Below are 27,561 nucleotides of genomic sequence, written 5' to 3'. Positions count from 1 at the left end.
AATATACACTGAAAGTGAAAAGAAAATATACAATGCAATACAAATACAATTTTATGTTTTCAATATAAAAAAATAGTAATAAATAAATTTTAAATTGTTTACAATAATAGTCACCCGCTCTCAGAGTAATAAGAATTTGGAGAAAACATTCGAAGCAAAAGAATCTGATGATGACTGCGTGTTGGATAGTAGTGATGATGAATATTTTCCCCCGAGTCAGGCGGCAGCTTTGTGATGATACGGGTAATTAACATTTCTATTTTCTCTTGTGTACGTTGATAGTTATAATGCATTTTATGTTATATAAATTGTATATTTTATTCATAATAGATGATGAAATTACACTCAATAATGAAGATAAAGACCAGGAAGATGAAGATAAAGAAAGTGAAGATGGAGAGGATGAGGATGAAGAAAGTGAAGTAGAAGCGACGGCGTCTGGAATGACAGCAAAAGATGGTACTCAGTGGGCTGCGACATCACCAAGTAAACATCAAGCTCTGATGCGTAATATTGTTCGAGAGAGATGTGGACCTAATAGGAACACCAACATGCTGTCAAATCTAGACACGTTAGACTAGAAAAATATGTTCGGTATGTGAGAACACTATTTGTGACGAACATTGTATTACTAGTAGTACAACACTGTAGCCACGACATGTGAAGGATGTACGAAATAATTTAATATACTTCAATTTTTATATGGCACTGTATCATAATAAATAAAATAATGTAAATAAATAAATAGTAAAAGAATGGAAAACGATATTAACAAAATAAAATAAAACGGAGTTATGTATTTCTTACTTACTATTTTTGTTATTGTTTATAATAAGAATTATTGTTTAATTATTGTTTAAATAAAAAAAATATATTGTCTATTATCAATTTAAAAATCAAATTAACTAAATACTTTAATAAGCAGTCTCTGAAGTGTGTATAAACCCGTCGTTCATATACATTAATCTTAGTGGGTACCTGGATATTGAACGGGCGGGGTATCAAGTTTGATTGTTAATAACTTTTATTAATTAATTGATTGTTAAAAAATTTCACAAAAAATGGGTGTCAAATTACTTCAATTTTGAGGATCCAGACGGCCATAAAATTTTTTTAAGAAGTTAATATATTTTACCTGCGGATTTGAAATGGATACCCGGGTGCCCGGTCATTGACCGGACGGTGGAACAAACTATCAGAATATACGCAAGCACATAGAAAATTCAAAGAGAGTTTTTAAATGAAATGCGTCGAAACCATAGTGGAGGTAATCTAATAAATGAGGAATCCCGTTTTCATTCAGAACGTAATATAGTGACTCGCAACTAATCCAAAAAAAAACAGCAAATGTAACTGTTGATAACAAAAAATAGTTGAAGTGTATTTTATGTAAAAAAAGCGCTAAAATTATAAACATCTCGACGTATACGTATATATTTTAATTACAGCACTTTCCCAATCTGAACTTTCCCACACTATACACATTAATCGATACTAAGGACGTTGTTACTTACTGTTAGATCAGACATTACTTTATAATCATTTTTTGTGTGTCTCTACTGATCTAATACTATAGGTGAAAAATCTATTTCGTATTTTCTTAACTAGCCATGATGATGGGAACATTTGAATGCGATCGCGGATCAGATTTTAAGAATTCCGTCGCGAATAAACTGGTCTTAAGGAAGGCGGGGTGAATTTTTAAAATCTGATCTACGTTATGAAGCAGGATGGACGTAAAACAAGCCAATCCGATGTTACATGAGGTGCAGTTGGCGGTCAGAATGCCATTTTATTTCGAATGCGGTATGCCGAACGCAGGAGGGAACGACACGACATAAAAATGATAAGCTTTCTGCGGCGCTTTGCAAGCTGTAAAAAATCATCAGGTGTCAGTGGTTTAAATAAAAAAAGCAATAAACAATATAAATTGTCGATACAACAGAACAAGCTGAACAACGATAAATAAACAATGAACGTGTCTGTTGATAGTGGTGTTGTATTAACATTTATGGGCATGCATTTTAGATAATCGTGAACATAAGGTGCTCTAAATCTAACAAAATATACCTTAGCAGAGATGAACAACATGTTACACTATTGTTGCATCTATATTATCAGGCCTATACATTAATTTTAAAGGATTTACTACACATGGTGTTGTGTTATCCCATCGGGTAGATTTCTAGCCAACTTCATATTGAAGCCTCACTGACCGACTCATTTTATTTCGTCGAAGCGTGAACAAAAAAATTTTCATTGTAAGTAAAGTTTACTGAGTAAATCGAATAAATGCCGTTGAATGGTGTATAAAATTTATGACAACCATGTTTCATCGATTTCAACATGTGAATACTGGTTTTGAAGTCTTAAAAGTGGTGATTTTGACACCGAAGACAGAAAACATTCTGGACAGCCAAAAAAAATTGAAGTCGAAGATTTCAAGGCATCACTCGATGAATCAATTACCATTGGGCATCGCTATCGACTACAAATGATTGTCGAGCACTGAAAGACAACAATGCTACTCTTCAGCATGACACAACACCCGACCACATTTTACAAAACCGATGAAAACATACTCGTAAATATTAAATTGGGTATAAATAAAAAAAATACCCGCCGTATTCTCAAAACCTTGCTCCTTCTGATTACTATTTGTTCCGACATGTGAGTGTTAGATTTTTTAGGAAGATATCAAAGAATGACTCGGTTCGTGGACACAGTCAAGAGTGTCGTTCTCTCGAGATGGAATCCGTAAATTGGCTGAAAGATGAGAAAAAGTATCGATGGACAATACTTTAAATAAAATATATTGTACCGATTTCTCATAATAAAGCTTCAAACTAAAAAAAGACTTTAAAACTAATTTATAGGCCTAACAATTATTTAGTAAAATGTACAACAATCAATGCTATAGTTTAAATATGTTCCATTATAATCCTTAAATATTAAAAAATACAACAAAAGAACACGATACATATTTATAGTATAATAAATCTTAAAAATCGAACATGAAATTTAAAAAAAAATTAAGCCTGATATCCACTTTTTTATGCTATAATTATTAATTTAATTACTTCGACTATTATATTGACTGTACTATTATATTAACCGTATTAACATGTGGACTACTTAAGATAAAAAAAATGTAAAAGTTCAAAGTATTGACGAAACACAACTAAAATAGAAAATGATGTAATAAAATTCATTACTAATTATCTGCAATTGTATCTAATACAGAAAAAAACCTCGTGGAATAACGGCGAACCAATAGTAAAATGCATAAAGAATAATTAATATTAAGTAAAAGAGCAGAAAAAGTTCAGAAATATGAAGATAAAAACAGCTGATTTTAAATATCTAGAGATAAAAATACATAAACAGAAAGTATGTATTTCCATGCATTTTTATCAGCGATATCTATTGGTGAAATTACGAAATACCAATGAAAATAACCTAACCTAGCAGTTAAATTCGATGGTTTTGACAGTTCTCTATATAAAATAGCAGTTTTTCATTTAGTGTTATTGATTTATTAAGTGTGTATAGACACAAACCACGGAACGTCCATGACATTTATTGTTTCATTTATTAAAATCTCAGACGAAACACTCTAGGAAACTCATGGTGATGTTGCACTATCATGTCCCGGTTTGTGGTTTCAACAATTTAAAACTGGCGATTTTGACGTTGATGACGAAGAACGAATCAGAATACCAAGTTCGAAAACAACGAACTGCATGACCTATTATACGAAAATCTAGCTCAAGTTCTCAAAGGACTAGAAAGAATCGAATAATAACTAAAAAGAACTATTACCGATGAAAAAGATCTAAAAAGTGACAGAATGGCTACAACATGAATTGACCAATCGCGATTTTAATACTTATCAGGAAAAACTAAGGGTTCGAAAATGGATCTGTGACTGGTTCGCTGTCAAACCAAAATCGTTATTTCCACATGGGATCGCCATGCTGGTAGAAAGATGTTAAAAAAATTACATTGGACTAATTAATTGTTACATTTTAAAAAATAAATTTTACCAATTTTTCTTAATGATTCCTTTTTAACGTGAAATTTTTTTATCAGAATACAAGGAAGCACTTAATATCGGTAAAGGGTATGTTCCGAAGATGGAAACAAAAGATACAATAAACACTAGGTGTACCGGAAAGTCATTATCGTTTTTTTTTCAAAAAATCTACATAACTTTCAAGAAAATGCAAAAATTTATTTATTCAAAGTATTGGTCACTTGATTCTATACATCTTTCAAGGAATGTATGGATGCCGTCCCAAAAAAACTATTTGTCCTTTGAGCAAAACCATTCATAGAGCTATTTTCTCACTTCTTCGAAATTGGCGAAGTGCCATTGATGTGAAAAGTTGATAGTCGATAGGGGCCAAAGTTTGGAGAGTACAGCGAGTGCGACAATATGCCCAATTCAAGTAGTTTCAAAGCTTTCTTGGCCGATTTGGCGTTATGAGACAGTGCGTGATCGTGCTGTAAAATCACTTTACCCTGTCTTCGGACCCATTCTGGGCGTTTTTCGATCAATGCATTGTTCAAATTGATCATTTATTGTCGGTAGCGATCACTATTAATTGTTTCGCCAGGTTTCAATCATTTCTTCAGCCACATTTAAGGCGTCTGCCAATTGTTCTTGAGTTTGCATTGCATTTTCATCGAATAATTCTTGCAGTTTCGCATCTACAAACTTTTTCGGTCTACTAGAACGTATTTTGTCTTGAACAAAATTTAATATTAAATAAGAAAGGTAATGGGTGTTGCAAAGAGGTATAAATCTAGGACGGTGTTATTTTTCGCAAAATATAATATGTATAGCTTTGAAGCATGATGTCAGTAGAATAAAATGACATATGTGTATAAGCCTAACGAAACCAGTAACGACTTTTCGGTATACCTGGTATATATGAATAGATACACTAACAAAAAACTAGTCAATAGTCACATAAGCAGAGCTATGAAAAGTTAATATCTTTCAGGTCAATTTTGGATAAATCAATGATTGAATGGGCTATTTATTGTATTTGCACATCTTTCTATATCACTTTGATTGATACGTGATTCTTTGGTAATAAACCTAAATAGTGACAATTCATATATATTGGCCAATGCGTATATATGACATTAAAGAAACATTCTAAACTAAAGCAAAATATCATTGAAATTTAGAGCAACTTATCCTCGTCATATTAGATAAAGCCATAACCAACTGTGACAGCAATTAATCAGGAAACAACAAAGACTTACCCGTTCCTCAGCTGCTAATATCAGGCCCTTTTCCAGAGCCTTACTAAAATCATATTCTTTCTTTTCCGGCATGTCCAGCAGTCTGCCGCCAACCGCATCAACCACCTTGGTCTCGATACCATGCAGTAGCGGTACGATAGCACCGGATTCTAGATCTTTAACGACGGTACTGCTCGGATCGACCAAGTTCTCGTCGATTGCCTCGGTCAACGTCAGCTTCCTCCGATCGATTATGTTGGTGGTGACAAAAGGATCGGTGAAGCAACCGGTGGTCGGATTATAGATACCGTAGGTGACGGTCTCGATTAGCGAAAATCCGACGTTGGGGGTTATAACGAGCCCCAGGTCGAGGGCGGACGTTAAAGAGTGTAGTTTAGAGGTAGCGCTGTCCAACACATTGCCTTTGTCGGCGTCGATGAGTCCCTTTCGGAAACCCTCGGGGAACTTAAGCAATTTCTTTTTATTGGCGTCTTTGAGTAGCACGCTGTCCGGATCGATATAACCGAGTGTGATCGAGTCCTTCAGCGATATCTCTTCGTTCGTCTCCGGTACCGTAAATTTACCCGTGCTCACGTTCAATTGTTTCGATTCGATCGCTTGCCGGAACGTTATCGGTTCTTTCAGATAAATAACGATGGTATTGTCGTACGTAACCACGAAAGACTTAACCGTGCTCGATTTCACATCGAAAATCACCGTTTTCGTTATCTCTAATTGACCGTCTTTAATAGCGTCGTTTACCGTTTTGAATTTACCCGTTTGGAGATCCTTAATAACCGCAACCTCCGGATCTAACAGTTCGAATTTGATCGACTCATCTAAGGCACATTCGCGGGGTTGTTTCGACGGACTAGCGGTGGAATCCGTCGAGGCGTCGCCGACGAAGACTTCCTCCAGGGGTCTGTCCAAGGTTACCAGGACGCCCTTCTTCAGGGCCTCGTCGAAATTGTACGTCTTCTTCGATTTGGGGTCCAGAACTCGGCCCTTCTCCACGTCGATCTTACCCTCCTCGATGGCCAGCGGTAGAGATCTGGTGGTGTTGTTGGTCAGGTCCTTGAACACGGTCGTTTGGGGATCGATGAACTTGTTAACTAGCGCCTGCTTGAGGGAGTAGAATTCGCCGTTGACGGGATCGGCGAATTTACCGGATTCCGGCCTGTACAAGCAGTTCTGGATCGCTTCCTCCAGGGTCAACGGGGTGCGTGACGTTACGATGAGACCCTTGTTCCTGGCCTCCAACAAATCGATGGTTTTACCGTGAGGAAATACGTACACGCACAACTGGTCGTCGATCAGCTTGCTTTCCAGGGCAACCGTTAAGGTCACGTATTTATTCAGTTTGCTGTTTTTAACCAATGAAGTTTCCGGGTTGATCAGCTCGTTCTCGATGGATTCTTTCATAGTCAGTTTCCGTCCACTGGTTGGTTGTATGAAGACACCCTCCTCTGGTACATAGAGACCCATTTCTAGAGCTTCATACAAACCGAAGTTGGCTGTTTCTATATCAACGATAAGGCCTCTGGTGAGTGCTTCAGATAATTTAATTGGTTTATCGATGGTCACATCCTTAAATGATCCCTTCAGCTTATCGATAATGCCCATTCGACAAGTCTCCCCGAGAGTGTACAGTTTACCCTGCTTACGATCGAAATAGCAGGGAAGCAACGGGTTCACGTTGAAGTTGCGCATAGCTTCGTGTAAAGTAACCTTTCTGTCGATGGTAGGATCCAGTATCTTTCCAGTGGCATCGTCGTACAGTCCTTGGTGTATCGCCCTCTGTAGTGAAACAGCGGCTCTGTGATCAACCAAAATTCCCAAATCGAAGGCTTTCTGCAACGGGACTTCGTAGTTCTCGCCTTTGGCGAAGTCTCGGACCTTTCCGGTATTTCCGTCCACGTAGTTATTATGTATGGCGTCAATCAGAGGTATTTTACGCCAGATACCGACACGAGTATCCTTCACACTAACCGAATCGACATCAATAAGACTAATCTCGATAGCCTCAATTAAAGTGAGATAATGCCCAGTCTGGGGATCCAAGAACAACTGAGACTTTTCGTCGTATATGCCTTTAGCTATAGCTTCACTCAATGGGATAGGTGGACGAATTTCCACGAACAAGCCTCTCTCGAACGCTTCATTGAAGTCCACTGGTTCATCGTAACTCATCAAGACACCCTTGTTGGTATCGATCAAACCTTCAGTGACAGCTTGGTCGAACGTTACGATTTCTTCATCGATAGTCACGAGAGTACCGCTGGTGTCTACATAACCTCTGTTGATGGCGCTAGAAGGCTTCAATCGCTCCTTGTTCTTGGGATTGATGAACTTACCAGTGGCTGGGTCGTAGAACCCTTTGAATACAGCTTCTGGGAGTGTTATCTGTGTGTTATACGGTACTATCAAGCCACGTTCTTGAGCTTCAACCAGGTTCATTTCCGTTTTTGTGACGGGGTCATACGCCACGCCCTGAACAGGATCGATCAATTTAGACTGTATGGCGTCATTGAGTGTGATTATATCGCCACTTTGTGGATCCTTCACGGTCAGCACGTTAGAATTAACTATACCACCATCGATGGCTTCGATGATAGTCACGACGGAATCATTGAATATAATTTTGCCAGTGTTAGGATCATACACATTCTGAGCTAAGGTTTCTTGGAGCGACCAAGGCAACACGGTACTAAGTATATAACCTTTGAGGTAAGCTTGATCTAAAGTCAACAGCGGATTGACCAATAAACCTTTCTCACCATCCACCAATTTTCTTTGGATTGCATCATGAAGCTCAACGATGCGGCCGCGTCTATCATCCTTGATTCGCGTGGTGGCAGGATCGATAAGCTTATATTCGATGGCTTTAAGCAGAGTAATGTCTTCTCCGGTAATAGGATTGAGGATTAATCCGGTCTGTGGATTGTAATAATTGGCTAAAATGGCTTGGAGTAAATTGAAGACCACTGGTTTAGTACGGATCAACTTCAGCTCCAGAGCTTTATTGATCGGAACCAACTCCTTGGATTTATTGTTTCTCAATTTACCACTGTCAGAATCGATCAAATTACGAACGAAAGCTTCCTGCAAGTTTACGTAACAGTCTTCTTTAACGTCTTTAATTTCGCTGATTTTCTCGTCAACGATATGTCGTTCAACGGCTTCTTTGATGGTCAATAATTGTTTTGTTAATGGATCTTTTATTTTACACGCCTGTGCATCGTAGAAGCCTTTATGAATTATTGCTTGTAACGAAATGGGTCTTGGATTTGATAACACTAATCCGGTAAGGAATCCTTCGTTGAATGGAATGGTTTTCTGTGTTGCCGTATTGACAATCAGTCCTCTCTGGGGATCAACGACCTGTTTATCTACCGCCTCAAAGTACGGTACCAGTTGCATGTTCTTAGGGTCACGAATAGTCACGGATTTTGGATCGACGACGTTCGTGTTCAAAGCCTTGATCAACGCCACCGAGCTATCACCAACTTTAACTTCCACCTTGTTAGGATCGAACTTATCCGTATCGGAAATTTCTTGTAAGGTAATGGGCTTGAATTTTTCTTTAGGCTTATCATCAACATGGATAATCCACCTCAGTTTAATAGCTTCAAAGAATGGCACCCTCTTGCCGGTTTTAGGATCAACCATATACCCAGTTTGTCGGTCCAATAACGGTTTCTCTAAAGCCTCGTGTAAAGTGATGTACGTTGGCGTCTTCTTCGTCAGATTCTTTACCAGAACTGTATCGGGATCAATCACTCCCAGCTCGTAGATCAGTTCTTCAAAGGAAATATGATTACCGGTCTGAGGATCCACGAACAAACCTCGTTTGCGGTCGAAGTAACCCAGCTCGGCCAGCTTCTCGGCCGTCATTTGTTTTGTTATCGTAATTATCGGGGACTTATGGATCTCGACTAGAATGACTCGGTGATTCGTCACTATCTGGATGACGTCGAGAGGGCTGATCTTATCTTGATCCAAGCCATCTTGTACGGTGTACGGGAGTTCCTTCTTTTGGTAAACGATGCGGCAGATTTTGGGCTCGATCAGGTTCTGGGCGATCGCGTCCCCAATCGGAAGTATTTGCACTACGTCAACGGTCGATACCGTTTCCTCTTTTTTAAGAATATGCACGGTGGATGTTTTCTGTTGAGTTGGTTCGAATACTTTAGGTTCCTGTTTCTTTTTGTTGGCATAATCCTTAACTGCTTGAACCGCAGCAACACCAGCGACAACGGGTGCTACCACAGGCAAAGCCAAGCCACCCAAAACGGCGATTAGTCCTTTCTTGGTCGCTTCCTTGAAGTCTATACTCTTACCGGTCGCCTCGTCTTTGATTTTACCAGTTTTACTGTCTATTAATCCTTGATCGACTGCCTGTTCGATGGTTACTGGTTTCTGAGACGCAACGTCGTACACCATGGAATTAGGATCGATAATCTCCTTCTCCAACGCCTCCTTAAAAGTGATTTCCCGGTTTCCAGCGCTCACATCAACGAACTTTTCAGTCTTTTCATTATAAATGGTATCGAACGCCTCGTGGATGTTAAGTTCAGTGGTCTTTTGTGTTGCAGAGGAGGAAGTTGTAGTGGTGGTGGTCGTGGTGGTGACGGTTGACGCTTGCGTTTCCTCGCTAGTTATTTTGGGAGTGCTCAAGATAATTCCATCTTGTAACGCTTTTTGGATGGTGATTTTCTCGCCGGACTTAGGATCGGTAAAAGTACCCGAATTCATATCCACAAGACCCTTTTGTAAAGCGTCAGAGAAGGACATTTGCGTTCCTTTAATTATCGTCTTGTTCTTGGTCTGGCTGATATCTTTGACGATGCCTCGTTTCTTGGCTTCTTCTAGCGACATTATCTGGCCTGTCTCAATGTTTTGAACCTCGTTATTGTTGATCAGAGCGTAACCGGACAATAGTTCAATGGTTACAGTAGTGACGGTATGAACGGTATCAGCAAAACCTGTAACTGTTGTAATCGGTGCTGAGATATCCAGGGCCAAGTCGCCTGGTTCTTTTACAATCAGCATTCCTTTCTCGACGGCTTCTGATAGAGGATATAACTCGCCGGTTTGGGGATTTTTAAATGTCGCGCTTTGAGTGTCTATAAGATTCCCTTCGAGAGCTTCCTCGATTTTGACGGCATCGGCTTTTGGTGGGAATGGAAGCGACATTATCAAATTCTCCTTGATGGCTTCGGTGAGCGGTATAGTTTCCTTAGTAACGGGATGAATAATTTCCTTTTTATTTGGATCCACCAGTCCTCTTCGAACGGCTACCTCCAAAGTCATACCCGCTGGTGGTAAATCCAACGGACCCGATGGTACGGTATCATCGAACACCTTGTCTTTAACTGCATCTTCCAATTTCTTAACTCCGGTGGTCGTATCAACAAGTGACGTCTCGTCATCGACCACGCCCTTCTCCAAAGCTTCGGTTAAAGTAACTTTATCGCCAGTTTTTACTAACAACGTACTAAAGGGATCTATAATATCACAGGTGATTGCTTCGCTAATGCTTAGATGAACACCAGTTTCTGGATGGACTACTTTTTGGGTCTTGGGATCGATCAACCCCTGCTTAATTAATTCGGGAATGGATAAACTACGATTCAAAGGCACTAACAATTGATTGGCAAGGTCCGAGTCCGAGTCGAGAATGCCTCGTTCGATGGCCTCACTTATTGTAAGTTTGTCACCTCTTTGAGGATCAATTATGACGCCGTCCTTGCCATTGACTTTATTCGTTTCAACAGCTTCTTCCAAAGTTATTGGCTCTCCAATTTCGTTGATAAAATTGTCCTTGTTTTCCAGAATAGACGCAGTTTTGGGATCTAATAAACCAGTTTCAACAGCATCTTTAGTTCTGACGACTCTCTTTCTCAGTTTATGGAGGACGGTTCTCTTAGCGTCGCGATCTGGGCTTAAAGATGTTGCTCGTCCTATTTTAACAGTGTACGTAGGTTCTATGGTGATTCTGGCTCGAGTTTTTTCGGCTTCGGATGGTCCTTCTGATTGATCTAAACTAATTGTCTCAGTTGTTAATGTCCGTACTGACGTAATGTTTTTGGTTTTACTATTAAGCTCTTTCAATTGCTGTTCTGTAATTATACCTTTTTGTAACGCCTCTTGGGAGTCAGTAACAACTTGACTGGTAACTGTTGAAGTTGTTTGCTTTTCGCCATCTTCATATTCTTTCAGTTGTTCAATGGTAATTAACCCAATTTTATATGCTTCTTGTGGTGTATACACTTGACCAGTTCTTGGATCGGTAATTTTGGTGGTAATTACGGTTAGAGTAGATTTTAACTCACCATGCTCTTCAAGCTCTTTTAATTGTTGGATTGTCAGAAGACCTTTTTCCAGTGCTTCTTGAGTGGTGTATGTTTTACCAGTCTTAGGGTCTGTAAATTGCAAAGTACTTATGGTCGAAGTGGATTTCTCCGTCTTATTGTTTTCTTCCAGTTGCTTCAGCTGCTCTGCGGTGATCAGTCCTCGATCTAATGCTTCTTGAGCCGTATACGTTACCCCTGTTTTGGGATCGGTGATTTTAATTGTTGTGGTAGTCGTTAGAGTTGTGGTTGTTTTAACTTTCTCAGAAGTCACTGGTACCGTACTGATCCGTATGGTGGATGTGATTTCTCCGCTGTTTTCTAACTCCCTTAGTTGATCTGGAGTAATAAGACCCAGTTCTAAAGCTTTAGCTGGAGAGTAACTCTCGCCTGTTTTGGGGTCAGTAATCTCGATCGCTGTACTTTTAGCTTGTTTTTCCAGTTCATGTAGTTGTTCAGGAGTGATCAGTCCTTTTTGTAATGCCTCTTCAGCGGAATATGTTTGTCCACTCACTGAGTCTGTTATTTTAACGTTGGTTGTCGTTATGGCCGACTGTTTGCTCTGTTCCTCCATTTCCTTCAATTGTGCAACTGTTATTAAACCAAGATTCAAAGCTTCTTGGGGTGTATAGGTTTGACCGGTTTTGGGATCAGTTATTTTCAAAGTTGTTATTACGGTCGATTGTTGGGTAGTTCCCTCTAGCTGTTTCAATTGTTCTTTGGTAATGAAACCTTGCGATACAGCCTGCTCGGGACTGTACAACTGACCCGTCTTAGGATCGCTGATTTTCAGAGTTGTTTTAGTTACGGTAGAGGATTCGGTCATTTCTTTCAGCTGCTCTGGAGTTATAAGTCCTCGATTGACAGCTTCGTCTGGTGTATATTTACGACCTGTCTTTGAATCTGTAATTGTCAGAGTTGTTGTGGTTGTGGTAGTTTGTTGAGCTTGTTCACTCAATTCTTTCAATTGCTCTAAGGTAACTAATCCACGTGCCAGAGCTTCTTCAGGGCTATAACATTGTCCAGTTTTGGAATCGGTGATTTTCAGTGTAGCTACGCTTTGTGGCATTGTCGCCAGACATGCCTCTAATTCGCCCTGCATTTTTTCATAGGTGGCTAGATCAATGAGACCCTCTTTTAGAGCTACATCACCAGGAATCCTAGCGCCTGTTTTTGGATTCTTCACATAGAATGTTTTAATGGATTTGATGATTGATTGTGTGGCAACAATTGGAGCTCCCACTACCGTTAGTAAGCCGAATTTCGCTGCATCAGTTAACGTTATTTTTATACCCATGTTGTCAGTATACTCGCCTTTAGTTGGGTCGAAAATATTCTTCTGAATGGCTTCTTTTATGTCCAAAGATTTACCGGTAACTGGATCAGTGATTTTCACGGATTCGGGTGGAATTCTATTATCAAGCACGGCGGTAATCAAATCCACAGTTCCCTTGCCATTAGGATCCGTGACGGTGTTTGATACCGGATCATATATGGCGCCTGTTTTAATCTGAATTGGTGTAGACGAAGAGGCTTCGGATACTTTGACTTCCGTAAATACTGGAGGATGCTCGCTTACTACACTGGATACCTCGACTTTAGCCGGTTGACCATGGGTTCTAGTTATTTGCAGGAATCTTTGCGCGGAGTCGTCTTCCTGCATGGTTTCCTCCAATAATATATAACCGCGCTCGATGGCCTCTATGAGCGTCAGCCTCTCGTTATCGATGATGTAGTGCCCGGTGCTGTCGATTATTTTCTTATCCAGAGCTTTTTGGACGGTTATTTTCCGTTTACTGATAGGATCGAGGATAGTTATCGAATTGGGGTTGATTAGTTTTAAGCTGATGCACTCCTCGAAACTGGCTAAGCGATCTGTGCCGGGTATGATGAACAGTCCGGTAACGGGATCGATTAGTTTTTGAGCGATGGCGCTGGATAAAGGCCATCCCTCGCTGGGTAGTTCGTACACCTGACGTTCCGACGATTGTTTCTCGTTGATCAAAAACTCGGAAGTGGAGCTAGTGCGGTGTTCGGTTCGATATTTGTCTTTGGCCAGTGGTGTCTCTTTTTTACTGGTAATGGTAATGACTGTGGATTGAGACTTTCGTGGTGATATAATTTTTTCAGAGTTTTCCACGTCCGGTGCAAGTCTACCTTCGCTGATGGCTTGAACGATGGGTATGACCTCTTTGGTTTTCGGATCCACGAACGTTTGAAGCTCGTTATTTATTAAACCGAGACGTAGAGCCTCAGTGTACGTGATGACCTCGTGCGTGATATCCTTACTGGTGACCGTAGCGTACCGCTGAACCAGAGTTCTGGTTACTTTAGTGGACACGTGCAGGTTCAGCAAGCTGTTAAGCGTGGCGGCGCCTTCAGGCGTGATCAGGTGTTGCGCGATGGCTTCGTTGAGGAAAACGACCTTGCCCGTCTTGATATCGATGAGGTTGCCGGTCTTCGCGTCGATGTAACCCTTGAACACGGCCTCCAGCACGTCCAGTTCCCGATGGTTCTCGTAGATCCCGATTTTGCGTGTCAACATCTCGTAGATTTCGGGTTTCACCTCGCCAGATTGAACCCCGTCCACGAACGGCACCAGTTTGCCGGATTTCGTGTTGACCAACAAGCTGCCGTTGTTCTTGTTACTGACGAAACCTTTGGCCGCGGCAGCGTTGAAGCTGATGTAGTCGGACTTGTCGGGTGGTTGGAAACCGTCCACGTCGAATATTGATTTCTTCACCACGGAGATGATATAACCGCGATTGACCGCTTCGGGTATGGTGAGGGACTCTCCGGTGACGGAGTTTTTAAAGGTACTGTCGGGTAGTATGATTCCGCGCTGGAGGGCTTCGGAGAACGTTATCAGTTCGTTGGTACGATGGTCTAGGATCGACTTGATTTGACTAACGTCGATGACCGCCCGATCGGCCGCCTCTAGGATCGTGAGCCTTGTCTGGTGGAGCGGCGAGAGTATCTTACCTGCGTCGTCGATGAGATTATCATCGACCAGTTCCTTGAGAGTCTTCGGCTTGACGACGAGTTGTCGACGTTTCGCCTCGAGGAGGGATAGTTTCTCGTGCCCCAAGACATACTTACCCAGTTTCGGATTGATGATACCCTTATCGAGCGCCTGAATCACGGTGATCTTACTGTCGGTTTTCGGATCGACGATCTCGCGTAAGTCCCCGTCCACGATGTTACACTTAACCGCCGCGTCTATCTGATACTTATTACCCGAATTGCGATCGACTATCCAACCGGTGACGTCGTCGATCAAACCCTGCGTTATAACGTCCGTCAGCGCGAGCGCGCCCATCTGTAACTTAACCTCGGTGTGTTGCAGCAAATAACCCCTCTTATACGCCTCTTTAATATCGATGATCTCCCCACTTTCTAACCGGTAAGTTCCGGACGTTACGTCCACCTTCCCATCATCGATGGCCTGATTAATCGTCATCGAATGCGTTACCTTCTGTCTTTTCTCGGACGGGTCCAGGTACGCGTTCTCCGCGTCCAACAGCCGTCTCTGGATGGCCTCGAGGAGCGTCAGCTCGCGACCGTCTTCCCTCACGCCGCACGGACTTTGCAGCTTCTCTGCCACCTTGGCGTCGATGAAACCGTTCTCTTTCGCCTCGTCGACGGTCATCTGGGCGCCGTTGGGCGACACGATGATCTTCTCGGATCGCACGTCTAAGATACGTTCGGATATGGCGTCGCGGACGGTCATCCGTTCGCCGGTGTAGGGGTTGGTGACGCCGATGGCATCAATGATGCTATCCGTGCCGATGCTCTCGTGCACCTTGTGCACGCGCTTCAGCGATTTGATCTCGGAGAACTGCATGGAGGTACCGTAGGTGTTAGGCGCCTCCTGTATGATCTGCGTCAAGGTGGTGTGCTTGTCCGGCGGTCGGCCGTTGGATATTTTATCCGTCTCGTCGACGTACTGCGTCTGTTTCTCGTCCGATATCTTGATGGTGGTTCCATTTTCCGTTTTCGATGATTTCTTTTGGATGTACCTGGATTTTAAAAAAAATTAGTAAATATAACGTTCAACAAAAGCATATTTAATATTAGAAAAAAGTGTTCTTAGGGTTTAATACTATTCACTTAAACTACCTACAATATAATGTAAGCATAAACAGGGGACCAAATAATATGAACACCATATAGTCCATTCAAAGTAACTGTGAACTTACGTCATCAAGATGTATTATATATTGCCTGCAGCATAGAACGCTTTGCTTATTTCGATACATTTCAAATCGCTGCAAAATTATTACTACTCTGATTGAAAATGCCGAAACCAGACAGAACAGATAGTGTCTCTAATAAAACGAGATAATGCTCCCATGCCAGTAAAATTATTTAGAGAGGAATTTTACTGTTAAATATTAGTCTCTGCGGTTTTGAAAATATTTTTAGCGTGTTGCAGGTGCACTGAATATTAGTATGGGTATGGTCACTAAAACATCTCAAAAATTGAAAAATATAATGGCTGAAAAGGAACCGCCCTCATACGAAGCTGGTGACGAATCAAGATTAGCTTAATGTTAGATCAGAAATCAAATATATGAAATGTATTTTTTTTGTAATATGTTTTTTCAATATAAACATAATTTAATACAATTACCTCAGAGGAAATCGTTAGTCTGGAAAGTATCCATAGAATGCTTAAAGATATGCAGCTCTTTGAAAGATGTAGAACATTCTTTCAGACAATGTTGGGTAATATAAGATTTAAATGGTGTAAATACAACCCCCGAAAAGGTCTAATGGAACTTCCAGACATTGCCTTTAAAATAATACAATTTTTACAAATTTACAATATTATTTTCGTACTGTTTAAGCTACGCACCGACTTCAAAGTGATCAGATGGTAGTAGTTAAAATAACATTGTAAATAGATAAATAGGTTTAGGTAAGTATTAACCTAAATTGTTTGTATATAAGATAAATAAGGCTTTTGTTTATTTTTTATTAGTTATTACGATTATTATGTACATATTATATTTTAAAATGTTTTATTTTGTGTTAAAAATCTAAGTTTGATTATTTTTTAATTTTTAGTGAGGCCCTTATTTATTTTTTGAAGTCGGTTCAATTTTTTTGTCATAAATATTTTATTTTTCTCTTTTTATTTTATTTAATATTACAATGGGTAGGTCAAGTAAAGGAGTAGCCTGTATGAGGAAAAATAGAAATAAAGAAGCAATGATTTAAAATAAGGAGCGCTTCAGGCTCCGGGATCCGTTACCTAGCCTAGGTGATTTGACAAATGTTCCAACTAAATTAGAACAACAAAAAGCTATTATCGGCACCAGCAATCGAACCCGCAACCTCCGTTTGGAAGCTAAACGATTTAAGTATTACACCATAGAAGCAGTTATCTACAATATTTCCATGAGGTTTTATAAGCTATATATAGTGCGTAAAAAGCAAACTGAATGGCTTTTGCACTGAACGATTTCCGATTTTCCATCACATCGGCTCAGCAATAACATTATACCCAATCTGATTATTTTAGATAAAAAAAATATGTGAAAACTTTATATATTTCTTTAAAATTTCAGCATTTTCTTCGATTTAACTCGATTCACACGACATGTTATTCATAATAAAAATATGCTTAAAAGCTTAAAATGACTGATAACGATAATTAGAACCTTGGAAATTTGAAAAGATATATAACGATATATATGTATTAAACAGAATAAAGATAATTTTAAATGATTATTAAATGAATTCGAGCTTTTTCTTGAAACGGGATGATACTTTTAACATATACAATTATGTAATCTTGACTTAATATTGTAATGATATATTTAAAATAATTTCTTATAAAAAAAACAAATTGCAATAAACATAATTAGAACGCCTGATAACCTGATAAAACCTTTTAAATTTGGAATAATGACTTCATCGTACTAAAAATAGTTCCAAATGATAATTTATGTCCAGAAAATATTTTGGCTGTGCGCTGATATGGGAAATAATTATTTTCTGTAAGCTAGAATAGTTTTAAATTAATTGATTGGGATATTCAATTAGAGAAGAAGAGATTACCTTCAAAATGGACCAGAACACCTACACAAAATCCATCAAACAGATGAAATGTGATACTAAAAGAATATTGAATGATAACGAATGGAAACAAAACGAAGATCATGATGATGGGAGAGCTAGAAATAATAAATATTCAAATTGAGAGTGTAAAAATAAAGCCAGTAAATGTGTTTAAGTGTCTGGGATGTAGAAATTGGAAATAACAGAAGCTAGAAGATGGAAATGAATGCCAGAATTAGAAAAACCATGAATTCGTACTTCGTTATAAATAGCAAATTTATTAACAAAAAGGATATGTTAACTAAATCTAAAATGGAACTGTACAAAATAAAGTGGTTCATATCTAATGTATCGTTGATATTATTTTATTCTTTACTTATTTATCACCTTCCCAGATTCTTCTATGTACACTTGCAGGACTCACACAGTCACAGGGGACCCCATTCAAAAAATCAATACGTGATAAATAACATTCATTTAACGAAGAGGTAATAATAGCGGTGTACTCGACAGTCTCACAGACCCTCACTTCAAGAATTACATGAATTAGAAAATTACTATTTTATATTACTATTAACGCAACAACAAAACTTACTGAACAACCTGCATAAATAAGCAAATTTCAAATATTAATTTTATCTATCTTATCACAACTATATACACACACTTATGTTTACTATTTACTATGTTAAAAACACTGTTTACATAATATACGCAATACTTACTGTTTGCTATAATGAGTAGTTGTAGTATATGTGGATGTGTGTTCACTAGCACTACTCATGTGGAATTCTGATCTAAACGTTCTGAACGATTGTGGTTGTAATTGCTCGACCAGTCTCTGAAATAATTAAAGAACAAAATTAACAAACAAGCCAATTAGTTCTGTAATAAATATGTAAAACGAAAGAACAACCTTGAGGTGTCAGTTTACCTCTAAAACCCAAATAATGTACGTATGTTTTTATACTCGGGAGACTTTGAAATAATAAAAAACAGATGTTAAGCGTTTGTTGATTCTTCGTGATGCCCACTAAGTCGGTAATTTACGCTTATATTTTTAGTCCGGCCAGTAGAAATTCTGGGTAAAATCTAATTTTTATTATTCAAATATGACCTCTAAATGATATGCATTGTATGTTTTAGTGTTTATTTCAATATACTCTTTAGCTTTAGCCTCTAATATTCGTTCTTAGTTCATTATTTGCTACTACACCAAATATGAAATTGGTAATAAATACAGTAATATTTCTTAGCTTCATATTTGCATTACCAGCAGCTACTACGGACATCAACTGAATAAACTGAACAGCATATTGTGAAAGGCCTGTAACAGACACACAGTCATCCACTTGCATGACAACGCTTGACCACACGTTGCAAAAGTTGTTAAGGATGCACTCTTACAGCTCGAATGAGAAGTTCTGCCACATTTAGCGTACTCACCAGATATAGCCCCTATTGATCACACGGTTTCGAAATACCGAAGAAGCGACGACGGATAAATACTTGGATTGCTGACAAACAAGAAAAGCAGAAAAGTGGGAAAATATGGCAGAACATGAATGAAAATATTGGTTAATATGTATTGTACCGATTTTTCTCAATAAATGCATTATTAGAGTGAATAAGAACAATAGTGAATAAATGGTCACAGTGCATGCAAACATCTAATATGTATCAAATCTGAATAAATATTTGCATTAAGCAATTTTAACAACATACGTACAACATAAAGTCGAACTTTATAAATAATATTTATATTACGTTATTAATACTTTTCCATCACAGAGAATTTTTCATCAAAAATATTTGATACGAAAGATACTTGAACTAAACAAAGGTCTTAAAAATAGAAGTTAATTCCAACACAATTATATAATTATATTTTCTATAATATACGTCTACGTAATTAAAGATAAATGTTGATTTTATATCGATATTATTTTGCAAACAATGGGATTAAAGTTGTGGGACACAATTGTGATATTTAGCATTTCGATAGCATTGTTTATCTGAATTCTTTTAATAGTATTTTGATATACAGTATATTATTCTATTGTTCTATTTAATTTATTATTTCATTATTATAGTGTTTTAGATAGTCGAGTTTAAGATACAAAATGGCGAAGCTGGCATTGGTCATATAAAGATATATCAGAAGAATAAAAATTTGTTAAAAATTTCATCCTAAAGGAAGTGGCTCGTTTTTACCTCAAGGGCTTCGTGATCGAACTGCCGCATTTCAAGAATAGAGAACCCATATTAGTAAAAATCAACAAAAATATTTCATATTTACTATCGCCGTTTTGATATTTGTCAAGAAGTTGTCAAGGTCATGGATAAAAACGATAAAGGATTTTTGTATTTGAAAACTGTTCTCCCAAAATTGAAAAAAAAGTGATGCAAAAAAGGCATTTTTGTTGGCCACCAATAAAAAAAACTTATAAAAAACAATAAATTCCATGCAAATCTTACCGCCAAAGAGTTACCGGCTTGGTATCTTTAAAGTTAATATTTCCTTACTTTATTTGAGAATATATGGCTCATTTTTTCTATTGACCACTTAAACCTGAGCTATTTTGATTCATTGTCTATTTATAAATATATATTACTATTTGTTTATAGTACTTTAATTTTAATTTATCATAACTTTTTTTACGTTTCAAGTTTTTGTGTTCAGCAGGGACAATTTAACCGTTTAGACCGTTTAATTTAATGTTATAGAACAACAAAAACATTTTTCGCACAGTGATATTTTCCCTGTCCAGTAAAATCGCTAGACCTCAACATAATTGAAACGTCCTAGGGAGTCAGCATTGAAGTTATTGGTCGATGTTTTGGACAATTTTTGGACAATTTTGTTACAATAATGGAACAATATTCCGTTAGAAGCTATTTAGACATTATTCCACGAGGAATTACAGCCGTATTAAAAGTAAATGGTGACGCAACACCTTATTAACAAATAAATATTGCTTAGTAGTAACAAGTTTCAAATATTACCCACTCAGGCCTCTTTTTGTCGGACATGCCGATTTTTTAATAATAAATACAATATTTAGTTATGGTATATGACTTTCCTCGTGAGCAAGGACGAAACATGACGAAATCCAGACAATAAAGTGCATCGGCTTAACTTCAAACCTCCGAGCTCAACCAAAAAAACAAACAATAAATCTAATTAAAATTATAAATAAGCAGTCGGCTTTGAACGTCTTGCACAGGCAAAATAAATTACGCCGTAACGAATATAAGGATTTACTCGAACAAGAAGTGCTCCGGCTAATTTTAACCGAAATCGTACCCGATGAGTAACGGCGAAAGAAGAGTTAAAATTGCGACATGTGCTTCATGACACCGGGTCGTGGATATTCAGTGAAATTTATTTTTAAACCTTCGCAGTAACTGAAAATAACGTAATTAGTAAATAACACCCAATTTGTATAAATACCGCGGCATACAGATGTCCAAAAACGAGTCGTATTATTTCTGGTTTATGTCCACCGAATAAGCTACGTGCCATAACAAGCAAAAAAAAATGTTGGTAATTATTCCAAACGAGTAGGTATTAAAATAAACGTAGAACAAGAAAATCTGCGTAGGCTTTGATATTTAAGAATATTAGAAATTAGTACCGTGTGGGTACCTGTACGACGTTAACCTTCTAGTAGATGATAGTAGTCGAGTGCTGTTGCCTCTTACCAGTTTATAATAGCTAGAAATCTAGTAATTAAAAACAATTGGCGACGCTATGATTTGTAGCAGATTTGTTCATTTCAGTCCCATCTTTTGTCAGTTCAATCACCTCAGATGACTGATACGAACATTATGGTAAAACTATTTATACGTTCTACAATAAAATAAACATTCAAAATAATAATACCATTTCATAATAAGAATCAATCATAATCAACGAACAAGTTGAAATGTATGAGAAAAACAAAAACACTCTCCAATAAACCAGATAATCCTCCTCCTAATACGTTTATGCAATAATCAAGATGTGGGAGACATGGAAGACATAGAGGCGCAAACGATCAAAAAAGGAACGAGCCTCTAGCTATTATACAGGCAGAATGCTAATCATATTTTTTGAAAATAATGTTATCAAGATCCGAATTAAATATTGACTTTCATAACAGTTCCACTTACTTACACTTCATCCTGTACCTTCAATCTTAAATACATCTTTTACATCTTTCAAATAAATATATTAGCCTATAAATATATAATAATATATATAATAAACTATAAGTTAGTTAAAGGAATGTTTTAATTTGAAACTTTATCGTGAAAAATCGATAGCCACTACTTTTTCCATCTCGAAAGAACGATGTATCTTTTGAGGCTATCCATGGATCCGTCCATTTTTGGTATCTGCATAAGAAGTGAAGCGCTGCTCAGACAGGTCAAGACTCATATGTCGGAACAAGCAGTAATCAGAAGGAGCAAGATCTGGAGAATACAGTGAATTCCATATTAATATTTCGAAATATGTTTTCACGGGTTTTGCAACATTTGGTCGAGCGTTTTTATGCTGAAGAATAACATTGTTGTGTCCTTTGCACATATTCCCGCTGTGCTTCGTTCAGTTCTCAGCTCAAACGCATCAATTGTGATCGATAACCCAGCGATGGTTTCAACAAATAATGTTTTTAAACCACTGCCTTTTTTAGTTGTGCAGAACACTCTTTGTTCTTGGTGGCATGGTTGCCATAAGTTTCACACAAAAAACAGTTAAATAATCTGTTGTAAATCCTTTAAAATTAAATTATAGGCTGATTTATATAAACAGAAATTTTGTCTTAATTTTTTTATTAGCATATTTTATGGGTCAGATTTTGAGGTATGTTTGGAATGAATATTTTGTAAAAAGTTATGCTATATAAAAACATTAAAATAGAAGAGAGAAGAACAAACTGATAATAAATGTTTCAATTGTTTCAAACTGAAAACCTTTATTAACCTAATTCACACGTACTAGATAGATTAGAAACAGTTTCATTTATATTTCAATTTAGTTTACATCTATTTCCCATAATTGAGTAAATTACCTAAAACCATAGGACTAATATTTAAATTGCAACTTACTCCTCTGTAAATAAAACGAATTATCTGAATATTTAATATATTACTCTTAGGTTATACCAATTGTGTATAACAAGTTAATGATAGATAAACTTAGTAAGACATTAAAATAAATAAAAAAGGTATGACCTCATCCGTTAAAAATAAATACATACAGTTTCAATTACCAAATTAAACAATTGAACACAGTTAAATATTTATTTGTGCCCCATTGTGAATAGTTAAACTCAATTTCTAGATAATATATATGGAATCTTATACTTTAAATATTTAATAAATGATTTAAAAAAAACAGTTAAATTAATATGATCATTAATAGAGACTTAAAAGTGAAATCAAACATCAACCAGAAATAAATGAATTAAAAATACAGTTTCATTTAATAATTTCAAAGCATTTAAAAGCCTACTTTGTTATTTTGGGTAAACAGTTTTTCTTATTATCTTTATAGTTATATTAATATTCTTATTGATATACTATTTGTATAATTTGTATAATTAAGTATGAGCTAATATTGTGTGATTTTATATATTATATATGTTGGCATAGGCATTTCGGATATCAATATACAACCGGTCTAACGGATTATACGTAGTCTTCTCAGACGTATATTGAAAGTTTATGTACCTCTAAGTAAGAGTAGTTTTCTAAAATTAAGTACAAATGTAATATGGAGCTTATTGATTAAGTTTTAGTCATTTTTTTAAAAAATAGGTATTTAAAATTAAATAACATACCTAATACACTGAAAAATACAAGCGCATAAATGTGTAATAAAAATATGTTGATATCAAATTGAATTATAATAACGTATGACTTCATCAACCAGAAATAACAGCGTTCGCGGAAATTCACGGTTATCATCAATCGGTTGTACTGTTAATTAAATATATTTCGGTCGGTTGTTTAATTACTCAATATTTACTAAACATACACATATAAATACAGCTTGCCTAGGTGTTGTATATAAAGGAATTGGCAATATTTTTAATTTCTATTAGGCGCACGCTAGAGTGTTTGGCATAGTTAAACATAAAAGTGCAGAAAGCTAAAATGTATGCATAAAATGCGTTAAAAAAATCATTATTCACCATAACGCCTTCGCCATTTCCTGAAAGACTTCTTGTTATATCCTATAATATAAATTGTTTTTGCCTTTACTATCTGCTTTGGACATAACACAAGATATGCTACCACTATAAGTTTTGAAATAACATAAATTGGATTGTTGATTGATAAGATTGTTGAAAGCAAAATGATTTTGAGAAAAAATTATTTGTGCAGTATTTTCGAAAAACATGAACAGCTGTCCCACATAGATGACGTGCCACTTAATTAATTAAAACTTATTTCACGAGTTGGCAAACATTTCTTTATTTTCATACAATAACTTTTACTCAAAATATAAGCGCTTTACAAAGTGAAATAAAATTGTGGAAAAAGAAAAAAATTATATATGATTTGATCACCAAAAATTTCCTCAGATTGGTGAAAATTTTATTAAACTAAATAACTATCTGGTAAAGATTTTCAATTATCTGTTAGTGGTTTGCCTTAAATTAGCATTAAATGCTAAATATTTATTAAAAATTGGAATACTATCCAGGCCAATCTTTACAATTATAACCAATTGTGCTCAGAAAAAGCTGACAAAGGATTCTATCGAAAATAATTATAAATAAAAGCTGTTAATTTTAATATATCAAGTGTTTAAATATTACAATTTAATAGGTACATTTAATAGGAATCGGTGATACACAGTCGCAGATAACGACGAAAATGTCTGTAATATATAATATACAGCAATGATTATTATTATCTCCCACAAGAAACAAAATTAAACACCCTAGGAATCGATAATACATTAAAATAATCTTAAATATTATATCAAAAATCATTGAGAATGTTGTACTAATGCAAAAATAAGTACTTTAGATAATAAAACAAATGTACTTGGAATTCCAGATGATTTATTTTTATCAAACAGTAGTTAGTATTGATAAATATTTAATTTATTTAAAACAATAACTGCACTTTTTGGATATTTACCAATACAATTACGGAATTGATTTTGTTTATTTTCTACCTTTGTTATGGTCGTCTGAGATGTCTTGAATGTTTCTTTGCTTATTTTAGATTGTAAATAATTTCAATTTGTATTAGAGTATACAAATTAGTCTTTTACAATCAATAAAAGAAAATGTCTCTGTAGAAATATCAATAGTAGTTTTTAAATAATTAGTTTAGTGTTGACTATGAGAAAAAAGACATACGAAACATGAGAAAAATTCGTTCATTTTAGATAATGGATTATTTCACGGAAAACGCATGCAAAGTTCACGAGGTCTACCGAACCAACAGCCAACATATTTTTTTCGGTATTTGGTAAACTGCCAAAAGAATTTTAAAATAAAACGCGGAATTTTGCGGAACTACGCTGACTTGCACTGTCTCAAGCGGATAGACCATTGACCACCAGGGGAAAGGTCGTTTTATTCCAGTCGCTATGTAAACTGCAACATTTCTACTAAAAATATGCAAAAATAATAGTGCGAATATCATCAGTGCATGTATTTTATTATTTATTATCTTTTGTAGATCGGCCATAAGTAAAAACAATAAAGAAAAACTGTCCACAAGCGCGCCAGTATCCAGGCTGTGATAAAGTCTCCAGATATCTCGATATCCTTGGTCATTTTAGAAGAAAGGTTGGATATGTCTTAAGAAAAACATCTTGCAATCGACTGTTAAAATTGGCTTATAAATTGCTTTGTACACTTTCCTACTGACATTTCTAATTTTTCCATATTTTTTTTATACTTAAGATTTCCATTATTTTTATTACTTGATCCATAAATATTATAAACAGGACTGGCTTTAAGCTTTCACCTTATTTTAGTCGTGCTTGGAGCTTGAGGGTTTTTGATTGTTGTCATGTTGTTTACAATTACACTATTGGTATTTACCCTGTATATTGCTTCAATCGAGCTTGAATCTTTTTATTCTAATATAATCCATAGTGTTTCTCTTCTTACAATGTTAAAGGTCTTTTCCAGATCAGTAAAAAAATTTTCAGAATGTTTAGTCACTTTAACTTAACTTAACAGTGTTAAGTTTGAATATAAATGTATTATATCCAAGGGGAAATACTTTTAGAAAAATAAAACCTTTTACGTTTCACCCCAAAAGTTTCTACCATTTCTATCTTATAAAAATCTCTTTTTATATTAGAGTTTTTTTATTTTTCCGTCTGGAATAACTGAATTTTTTTAAATAAGATAATGCTTTTATTTTCTTTTATCTGGAAGATCATTTCCATCATTTTTTTCAGTTTATTAATAATTCAGATAAGAGTTATCAGTGATGTATACTTATTTGCTTATCGGCGATGTACAATATAACATCAATGTTGAATAACATTATATTTCGAAAAATATGCGTTTGGTGAATAAGAGATACGCGACTGCGCTGAGCCAAATTACCAGTTTTTATATAATCCCTAACAGATGGCCGGCTTATTGACGAAAATAATATGCGAAGTGATCGAAGTTTTTTCTGGTTCGTGTTATAGATCAAGACCGCTGCTAACCAAACAACAACCGTCTCTTTGTATTGATCTAATATGGCGAATTTATTGGGACGTCTAAAACGTCTTCGCCGTTCGTGACTGTATTTTCAACGTGTACCGGTGGTCGCCCGTCTGGTTTCACTTAGACAGTTCAGGCTTCGTGCTCTCTAAATATGGAATACTTTCCTTAATTAATTCTAAACCATACGCTCCATGGTTTTTCTCATTATACAATAAAACGTAAAAAAATCGTCGGAATTAACGTCTTATTTAATGGCATTGTTTTAGTAAGATTATGAAATAACAAGAAGGGATTATGTTTGAGTCAAAACGACGCTTTATTTCATATATTTCATCCCTAACAATGCCGACCTCAGGATATTTAATAAAGAATGCTTTGTTCAACAAGTCCATATTCAATATCAACTCAGCCGTCCGATATCAACTGTAACTGATTCATTTGAAATTAAAAAAATCATTATACAAACAGAAACACAACAGTAGTCTGAAAAATCATAGGTGAATCGAGCTCATGTCTTACGAATTTATTCATTGAATTGTTCAAAAGAGGAAGTTTTTTAATGATTATTTACTTAATGGGCGTTATTTCAAGATTACTGTCTATTAAAACTGATAGTCTTATAATATTTCAAGTAATTGCCGTATATGAAACAATATTATCGATTTAAATAATAACATTAGACAAAAAATGGACTAAATCAGATTCAAAATCAAAGAGGTTGGTTTATCAGTCAATTATAAAACATATTTGGATTTACGGGATGCAAATATGGGGTTGCACTAAAACATCAAACCGACTACTAATCCAACGATGCCCAAACAAAGTTCTTTGATTAAATACCAATGTTAATAGCAACCCACAAACCAACTATACCACCGAAGAACTGCACGATGACCTCGAAGTGAAATGAATTTACGAAGTTATCCAAGATTTCGCTTTAAACAAACACAACTGCTGGATAACACGCAGGGAGTCAGAAGATTGGAGCGAACTTGTATAGTGTATAAATGTTACTTTAGCTTAAGGAGTCTAATTTAATGTTAATTTGGGAAATACATACTGATGCAAGTACGACAGACAAACAGTAATAAATTATTTTATAAATTAAGATTGTACTAAGCATGTCTAATATAAGATGTAATTAAAAAAAAACTTTAAATTATAGATAATAATTTATCCTTATTTCCAACAATACGATATTCTCC

At 36.3% G+C, this 27,561-nt stretch overlaps 1 protein-coding gene across 47 annotated transcripts in view; it reads right to left on the bottom strand.

Moving 5' to 3' along the window:
* The window catches only part of shot (dystonin-like protein short stop), a 342,592-nt gene that overhangs the window by 30,176 nt on the left and 284,855 nt on the right, over positions 1–27,561 (bottom strand). For all 47 annotated transcript variants that reach the window (XM_076411410.1, XM_076411419.1, XM_076411401.1 and 44 more), the window contains 2 exons: positions 18,401–18,516; positions 5,278–15,628 (listed from right to left, as the gene is read on the bottom strand). In XM_076411410.1, the coding sequence (XP_076267525.1) occupies positions 5,278–15,628; positions 18,401–18,516 (10,467 nt within the window). The remainder of the gene's footprint in view (positions 1–5,277; positions 15,629–18,400; positions 18,517–27,561) is intronic.

Source organism: Rhynchophorus ferrugineus, unplaced genomic scaffold (assembly GCF_030347505.1).
Source record: "Rhynchophorus ferrugineus isolate W39M unplaced genomic scaffold, kcgeb_rfMv2 rfM8, whole genome shotgun sequence".
Lineage (NCBI taxonomy): Eukaryota > Metazoa > Arthropoda > Insecta > Coleoptera > Curculionidae > Rhynchophorus > Rhynchophorus ferrugineus.
Note: the sequence above shows the minus strand (reverse complement) of the source record. Positions and strands in the feature narration are given on the sequence as shown.